General features: G+C 39.5%; 1 protein-coding gene across 5 annotated transcripts in view; it reads right to left on the reverse strand.

Annotated features, from left to right (window-relative positions):
- Positions 1-8485, reverse strand: part of CPSF6 (cleavage and polyadenylation specific factor 6) — a 30475-nt gene extending 21990 nt beyond the window's left edge. For all 5 annotated transcript variants that reach the window (XM_080810347.1, XM_080810346.1, XM_080810348.1 and 2 more), the window contains exons 1-2: positions 8378-8485; positions 442-651 (exon numbers count right to left, since the gene is read on the reverse strand). In XM_080810347.1, coding sequence (XP_080666473.1) covers positions 442-651; positions 8378-8437 — 270 coding nt within the window. In that variant the 5' untranslated portion in view covers positions 8438-8485. The remainder of the gene's footprint in view (positions 1-441; positions 652-8377) is intronic.
- Between the last annotated feature and the right edge of the window lie 301 nt (positions 8486-8786).

The following is an 8786-nucleotide window of genomic DNA, read 5'->3' on the forward strand; positions in this document are numbered from 1 at the left end:
CCCTGAGACCAAGAGTTGCACATTCTTCTGACCGACCCAGCCAGGAGCCCAATAATGAAAAATTTAAAAACCCCAGCAAACTGTTGTTCCTAGAGTTCTGAATCCTGGTTCCAGACTTTACATGAGCATTTTTCTTTGTAAAACTAGGATAGCAGAAGTGTAGAAGTAGTAAAATATAAAGAATATCTGATTTAAACTCAAAGTAACTGAATTATATTAACTGGAATGTCTACCAAAACAAGCTGAATGACCACAAAATTCAAAACTAGATTTGGAATTTATAATGTTTAAACATACTTGAATTTCTCTCCTCATTGCATAAACAAGCATACAGAATAACAAATCTTCAAATTTTTATTTTATAAAACTGGAACAAATTAACTACTTGAACAGTTCAAAACCAACTACCAATAATTTAATTCATATGTTAAGTTTACTTACCCATGTTAGGTTTCCAATATACAATGCAATTCTCTTCCCAGTATATGTATAGACAACATTTGGTGCTGCTCCTTTACCCACATCATCACCAACAGTTGGTGGGAGAGTATCCATGTAATCACGATCTTCTGGGGCATCTCCATTATTTGCAGATGGGGAGATGACATCATCATACAAATCTATCTGATCATGTCCACCATATTCAGCTTCCTGAGACACAGAAATAATGCTCTAAATTATACAACAGTCAGACTACCACTAAACAGATTGGAATACAAATTCATTCAACTATTTTGTTTTAAAAATCTGGTAGAAGATAAAGCCCCAAAGATCTCAGTAAAAATCTTCTCTTTACTTCACGCCATAGATGTATTCTTGAATGGTACCTATATAAAGTGAGTTTCTGTACAATAAATCCTATTTTCCCACTTACATATATTATAACATAGGAAATAACGTTCCTCAGGGATAAGAATGATATGGAGACAAAATAGGCAGTGATGTAAAACTTTCCTTGGAAGTACAATACTCTTAGAGTAAAAGTAATACATGAATGCAAAGAGATGGGCTTTAAAAAAATGACACAAAAATATCACAAACAAAAGTCAGAGCCATTATAAATCTTTAATATTTAACTGCAGGCAAATACAACTATTATTTTCTATGGTATTCAGTATCTTGTTCCCCAACTCTGTGAAAGATATTAGTTTTAGAAAAAAGCACAGTGAGCCAAGCCAAAGGGAAGGGATGAAGAAATGTGGGTACATAAATTATTCCAAATGTCATTACAAATGAACAAGGAAAAGAGAAACAGTAAATAAAATATGCATAAAACTATCCAAATTAGTATCCAGCAATAGTTTCATTATTCTCAGTCAACAAAGAGTTAATGCTTACCTGACCACTTAGATCTCTAGTCAATTTAGCAAGAGATATCTAGTCAATCAGCAAGAAAAAGATGATATGAACAAGGATCTAATAAAGCTCTGCCACTGAGTATCAGCAGCAGAATAAAAACAATGCCAGTGGATGCCACTTACATGCCTGAATGGTAAGCAAGCAAAAAAGGAAAGCAAACAAGAAACAGAAATGTACACAGGAGAAAAATGAAAAAGAAGGGTTCTACCATAAATAATTACAAGAAAAATGAAATGCAGACATTGGCAGATCACTCAACACCATTTAAACTGCCCTTTGTAAGGGCCACAGGCTTGACTAGCCAGAATCAGAAGAAAAAACTACTTTTATCTTCCTTCCTTTCCACCACTAAGTATCTAAATCAATGTGAACTATTTCATTTTTCCTACGAGGTAGAAAATTTGAGATAATAAAAGAAGAGAATTACAATTAAAAAACAACAAACTTGAGAGCCCAGATACTGGGTTATATCCTCTCATTAATATAATTTATTAAGGAGGAACTGCTATATAAATGGCACATAAGGAGGAGCTAAAAGTTCTAATAGTTTTAAGGAGTATTTGGTGGTAGGCAAATGACCCAAAGGAAAGCATTTGTAACAGGACTATAAACAGATCAACAAAATATTGTTATTATAGGCCCCAAGAGAACATGGCTTTGCTTTATTATCCAGAAGAGCAGTAAAGATTTTTTTTAAAAGAGAAAAAAACCTAAAAGGGGAAATAACAATTATACACATAGCTAAAGGAATCTGAAATTTACAAAGTCATCTTCAGGTTATCTTCTGCATAACTGAGTCAACCAATTTACTAATTACATAACAGCATCTTTACATAACATTTTGTTATGAGGTAGAATGTCTGTAAGACTTATCTAATAAGGAATCCAAGATCTCTAGGTTAAGTCACAGAACAAAGCCATCTTTAGCAATGGGCAGAAACTAAGACCACAAATAACTAAATTATGCCTTGATTTTATTTTGTTTGTACAGCAATATCAAAATAATCTTTTATAACTGAATTTTTGTTAAACAAAGTAACATGCTCAAATTGCAGTGACAGTAAAAATTAGGAAAAAGGAGGATAAGTTTTGTTATGAAGTTTCAGTGTAGCTGAAGCTTCAGGTAGCATAGTTGCAGCAGTGGTTCCATACACTTAAGACACTAAAAAGATTCCCACAAGGGGCAGTGGGCATTTTAAATTCTTGCAATCCAGTTCTGTACATCAAGTGGAATTATTATTATTATTCAAAGGGAGTTGTGTTTCCATCCTCCTCAGTAGAGACTATAATCACAATATATGGTCTGAGGGAGAGTAAAAAAGAATGCAAGGATTATTTACATTTATACTTTCATGAAACAGGTTAAACACATCATTTGATTTTTCATTAGTTGTAAATCTAGGAAAATGTTTACGTAAGTAGACAGTAATTTACAAGCATAATTGCAGCTACACTAACCTGGTGAATCACAATCACTTACTATTTTTGTCCGTCCACGAATTCCTATGTTGACACCAACCAATTTTCCACATTGATATGATTCTACCAATATTTAGGATCAGCCATTTTGTCTGGTAGTTGGACTGCTTCCAATTGGTTGAAGTATGATGCTAATTGAGACCAGGGTCCTGGGGTTTGATATCCATGTGGACTAGTTAGCTTCGCTCTGTTCCAAGGCCACAGCCTGTACTTCTAGCCCCAACGGTATGCATTTGGACTTGGTGAAAAAATATTAATGAATCTGAATACATTTGCTGCCATTACTAAAAATGCAATTCAAAGCACATACTCTTGAAGTATCAGTAATCTTCCTTTTCAGCTTCAGCATATCACATCTATCCTCCATATTAAGAAAAGATACAGAACACATCTACTTTCTGTTCCCATTTTAAAAAGGGGGAAAACACATATTCTGAAATTATGCAAAATGTGTATCACAGGTCATATACAAAGAAGGTGAGCTCTGAACATATACTGAACAAAAAAGAAATAGCTTCTACTGTGTCAAAGAGAAATGGTCAACAGTGTCAAGTTCTACTATGGAAAGAATCTTCTCAATCATCATCTTTAGGAAATTTTAATGGCATTCAAAAACAAACAAAAACCAACATTGCCCCTCTAAAGATTTTAGATGCCAAATGCTGCCCAGTCTAACTATCTGCTTTTCATAGTAACTAATCTATTGATAGAGCGGCACATAACATTTAACTTCCAATAAAATAATAGTTCTCAGGGTTTGTTAAAAAAAAAAAAATCCGGTAATATTTCTCCTTCCCTTCATTCTAAATCGCTACAATCATTCTAATGGCGAGGCATCCTTTTAAGATTTTACACTTCAAGATTATGTTCTACATGATATACAAGTAGCTGTTGCCACATTAGAAAAAACAGTTTAAAACAACATGGATAGTAAAATAACCAAAATTTTATTAGCTCCCTTTTATAGGCAATGTTTCTTCTTCCCTCCAAGCACTTGTTTTTAGACATATTTTCCTTAATCACTTCCCACAAAATTTTAGTATCACAGATGTCCTGTATATACATACATTCTGTATACCACCACTAGGCTGACCATGGAATAACCATACAAAACTCTTCATCCTCCCTGACAAGCCCAACATGGCTTTTGGTGATCCTAAATTGTAATAATAGCATCCCTGCATTACACAAGAGTACCAGTAATGGTACAGCAAGGGCCACTTGTTTCAAAGCTCCTCTACTTAAAAGAGAAGGAGGAGGAAGAGGAGGTGGAGAAGAAAAAAGAGAAAGAAACGTATAAGCCATTTCCATTTGGAGAAATATAAAGGGGGTAGGTTTACATTTTGCATTTACATTTACAAAATGTATTCTATACCAAGGAAGAAAAATACTAGCATGCAAAATCCAGTAGAAGATAATCTAATTCATATTTACCTTTATAGAAAATACATCATTTTCTGATTTTTATCTACTTGTGTTCTGAGTACATTTGAAAATTAGTTTGCAATCCCTGTAAAAAGGTCAACTAATGGTAAAGAAGCCAACCTGGTACTAAAAATATGCCACATGAACCACAAATGGTGGACAATTCACAGGCAGTTGAATAAACTACACTCATAAATTATAAAACTGAGTGGGAAGAGCTCTACTCCCCTAAATATTTCTACCAAAGTTTCTGAGTCAATCTCTACCTACCTCATTCTCAACCTTACAGCCTTATCTCAGAGGATTTTCTATTAAATATAAATTTACCAAAAATAAGGTTTTCGCTGACATTTGCCTAAGAAACTTATTTTCCAAAATCGGCTAGACAACTGGCTACAGTAGATACATAATGATTAAATGTAAAATATACTGACTCACGAAATAAAGGCAAGTTGACTTATGAGGATGTCTAGGTCCTTAATTTCTAAAGGAATTTTTTCCCAGCCACAAAGTACTATGCACTGTTACCAGTGACCTACCACTAGACAGATCAATAACTAAATCCGATAGTAAGAGCTTTTCATCTCCGAACATGCAAAACACACACTTAAATGTATACAGTGTAAACTTTCCTCAGGTTCCTAGTATTTTTTACTTTCCCTATCAATAAAAATTCTACAAAGATACATATAAAGGAGTTTTATAATACACGACCCGTCAGAGTGTTTTAGTTATGTAGATGTCTCTCACCCCCCACTACAACGCATTTTAAGAGTAGAGACTATCTGAATTTTGTATCCCTCCTTGTTGGCATATAATAGATAATCAAGAAACGTATTTTGAACAACTGAGTTTGAAAATTTTTTATTTGGTCTTGGTCAAAATTAAAAAGTTTGTATTTGTTAAATAGTAGGGTTGCTAACTACCACATGAGAGTACGAATCCCAGCTCAACGTGTACTGAGACATACTACAGAGGCTGAAACAGAACTGTTTTCTTCTTAACTCCAAATTCAAGTAATGTAGAGGTTTGGAAGTAGTTCAAATTCTCCTTCCACTGGAGCAACTAACTGTTCTCAATTTGGTTATATCCAAAGACCTTTAATTTAAGAACTAAAGAGCACCCATAAAGAATAGCCAACTCCCTTGTGCCTTCTCTCTTTCTCTAACTTTATTCTTCATTCTAAATTCATCTGGTGAAGAAAGGAACCCTACAGTTTCACTAAATTTATTCTCACCCCATTCCCAAATTTTCTTCTAAGACAGATGACTGTCTCATACTTTCTGAAATAAGTTTACTCTGTCCTTAACCAAAATACACACACCGGGGGGGGGGAGCTTCATAAAGTACCATTTAAAATGGAAAATACAGACTACAGAGAATTTCAAAGTGCACAAATACAATTAAATCTGCAGCTCACAGTGAAGAACAAGGATTTTTTTTTTTTGGAAGGTTTACAGCAGTTTAGAAGCCAAAATAAGTCAAGATTGGTTATACTTAGTAAAACACTTAACCAAACTACAGTAAGAGTCATAGTTTACTATAGCAACCCGTAGAAATAAGGTCACCAGCTCACAATAAAGTGAAAATTAGATCAGTAATTCTGTCCTTGCTTCTAATTCTGATCAATTTTCAGAATCAGTAACAGTAACATTTTTATAAAGAGGATGGACCTTGAAAACGACCAACTATCTTTTTGTGGACATATTTTGTACAGGAATTACCACAGCAAGCAGATTATAAAAGCCAATGATATGCAAAATAATAACAAAAACAAAGCCTCTATTTAATCCCATTAATCTTTTCAAAAGTATAAAGATTTTACTGGAAAAATTATACAATATGTGAGAGACAAAACGCTGTTAAGTTTACATCAACAAAGAGCTACATTTTTAAGAGAACCCTATAAAATAGTTCCTTATCTGGGCCACAAAATTTTAATCTCTTCTCACCTCCTGCTCAGTCAGCACTAGTTACTGCACAAGGATAAGCAAGTATCACTCCTTCCAGCTATATGTATTAAAGAAATGGCCATCCCAAATTAAGTACAGGAAAGCCTAAAAAAACATCTTTCATGAAGAGGTCCTGAAAAAAGCTCAAATTCTAAAACTGCACCCACATTCTTCTTTTATCATGGGGAAAAAGGCAAAGCAAATGTATTTTCTTATAAGAAAACCCGATGAAGATAGTCTTGAATATTCTCTTTTGGATGGAATGTTATATCCATTTGATAAATAAAAAGAAATTTTCCTAGAGGTCTTTGTCTACTGATCTTAAAAGCATTACAATCTGATTGCAGTGCCCAAGATCATTTTCTGATTTGCCATTGACACAACTCAGGCTTCACCGATCCAAAATATAAACACAATAAAAAGAACAAAAAATTTAAAACTTAGCATTTGATTACAATATCGTCTTTAACAGAGTAGCAACAATTTACAGCTAACTGAAAAATATTTTTCTTTGTCAAATACTTAAACCAGAAAAGCACAAAGTCATTCCTGAAAATAAGAACTGTTAAGGATTTCTAGCTTTCTCTCTTTTTTAAAAAATCTTGAGTCCTTGGGGCGCCTGGGTGGTTCAGTGGGTTAAGCCTCTGCCTTCGGCTCAGGTCATGATCTCAGGGTCCTTGGATCGAGCCCCGCACGGGGCTCTCTGCCCAGCGGGGAGCCTGCTTCCCCCCCCCCCCCCACCTACTTGTGATCTCTCTCAGTCAAATAAATAAATAAAATCTTAAAAAAAAAAAAATCTTGAGCCTCGAGTCAGAAATAAAATCCTGAATGTTGTGGGTGAAAAAAAAGAAAAACACATTAACCACTAAATTTATATCAAGCTTCTCTTACGGACCTGGACTATAAAAAATAAAGCATTTAGGTGCACTACAGTTAGGCACAATTTAATTTTTAAAAATGTGTTACTACATAAAAGCAGTAAAGATGGGAACAGCAGGCTTAGCGCTTACACGTCACTACTCTAGTAACAAACGAGATCTTCTGCAAGGATGTCCAACATCAGACATCACAGCTCCGCGGCTAGTTCTTCTGTGGCTTGTGAGATACCGGAAAAACCTTCCATTCTCACTTTCTCCAACCTTCCAAAACCTAAATTAGCAGATCCCTCGGAAGGCATTTTACATTCGCTTCCGAAAATCAGGTCTTATTTACAACCCTTTAAACTATACTAAAAGAATTTCGGGTCAACGTTCTTTATTTTAATCACCCCTCTTATCTCTTGGTGAGCTACCCCCCCCCAATCCAACCGACATGCTTCCAAGTCTTCCTTCGGCTCAGGCCATCTACCTTCACAGGTATTTTCATCACAAAAGCCAAAAAGAACTGGGCCTCAAAAGCACTGCAAGACCTCGACCACCGAGGCAAGGCCCGCGCACCGACTTTAAAGCACGAACGATGGTGCAAAAGTCAAAGGACTTGTTGCAAACGTGCCCACACCGAAGCCGCCTTCAGAAAGTGTGAGGAGAGGAGGAAGAAGGCGCCACGCCAAAACCTGTCGCAAACGCGAGCAGGAGCGCAGGAAACTGGGCGCGCGGGATACAAAGGGCCATGAATGCGGCCTTCCATGAGGCGACCGTGCGCGGCCGGGGAGACAAAATGGAGCGACGAGAGGAATCGGAGCCCGAGCTGCAGGGCCGGGGGAGAGGCGGCGGCCGGCGCGCGCCCCGCCGGGCTTCCTGCTTGGCCCGGCGGCGGGGGAGGGGGCGCGGCGGCGGCGGCCCGTTCTCCCCCGCCGCGCACACGCGGCCCCACCGCCCGGGCCTAGCGCGGCGGGAAGCGCCCGCCGGCCGCCGCCAACAATGGGCAGGGTGGCGGCGGCGAGGGAGGGGCCGGCGGCGGCTGCACAGAGGCCCGCGGCTGCACAGAGGCCCGCGTCCGCGCTCCGAGATCCGCGGCGGGCCGCATCACTCGCGGCCCGCGAAACGACGCGGTAGAACGAGGGGCGAGGGGGGCGCCGCGCCGGGATCGGACGGCGCGGCCCACAGGCGGCAAGGGCGCACGGTCTGCAGCGGCGCCGGCTCGCAGCCTGCGGCGGGCCCCAGGTCAGCGTCCGGACCGCAGCGCCGCCCGCTTCGGCGGCGTGGGCACGGGCCCTCACGTACCTGGTTGAACTCTTCGCCCACATCCGCGTAAATGTCTATGTGGTCCACACCGTCCGCCATCTTCTCTCGGCCGAGGCCGCCGCCGCCTCCTGCAGGTCTGCCCGCCGCGGCAGCAGCAGCGGATCTAGCGGCGGGGGCGGGGCGCTCTGCGTCACTTCCGAGGCCGGAGGGACGAGGCGGGGGTGGCCGGGGGCGGCGGTCTTCTCTGCAACCCCGCCGCTCGGCGGGCGCGGAGAAAAAGCTTGCGTCTCTGCTGGCAGAGGTGGCTTCTTTTGTGTGTGTAGGTTAGGACTGGGGCTTGGGGGGCACGTCCCAGCTCTTTCCAGAGACGGTGTTTTCACGTTGCCTCTGGCACACTCAAACGTTTTGTACTATTTTCATTTCTCAGTTTTTCTCACGGTTCTCACAG

This window comes from Martes martes, assembly GCF_963455335.1.
Source record: "Martes martes genome assembly, chromosome: 8".
Lineage (NCBI taxonomy): Eukaryota > Metazoa > Chordata > Mammalia > Carnivora > Mustelidae > Martes > Martes martes.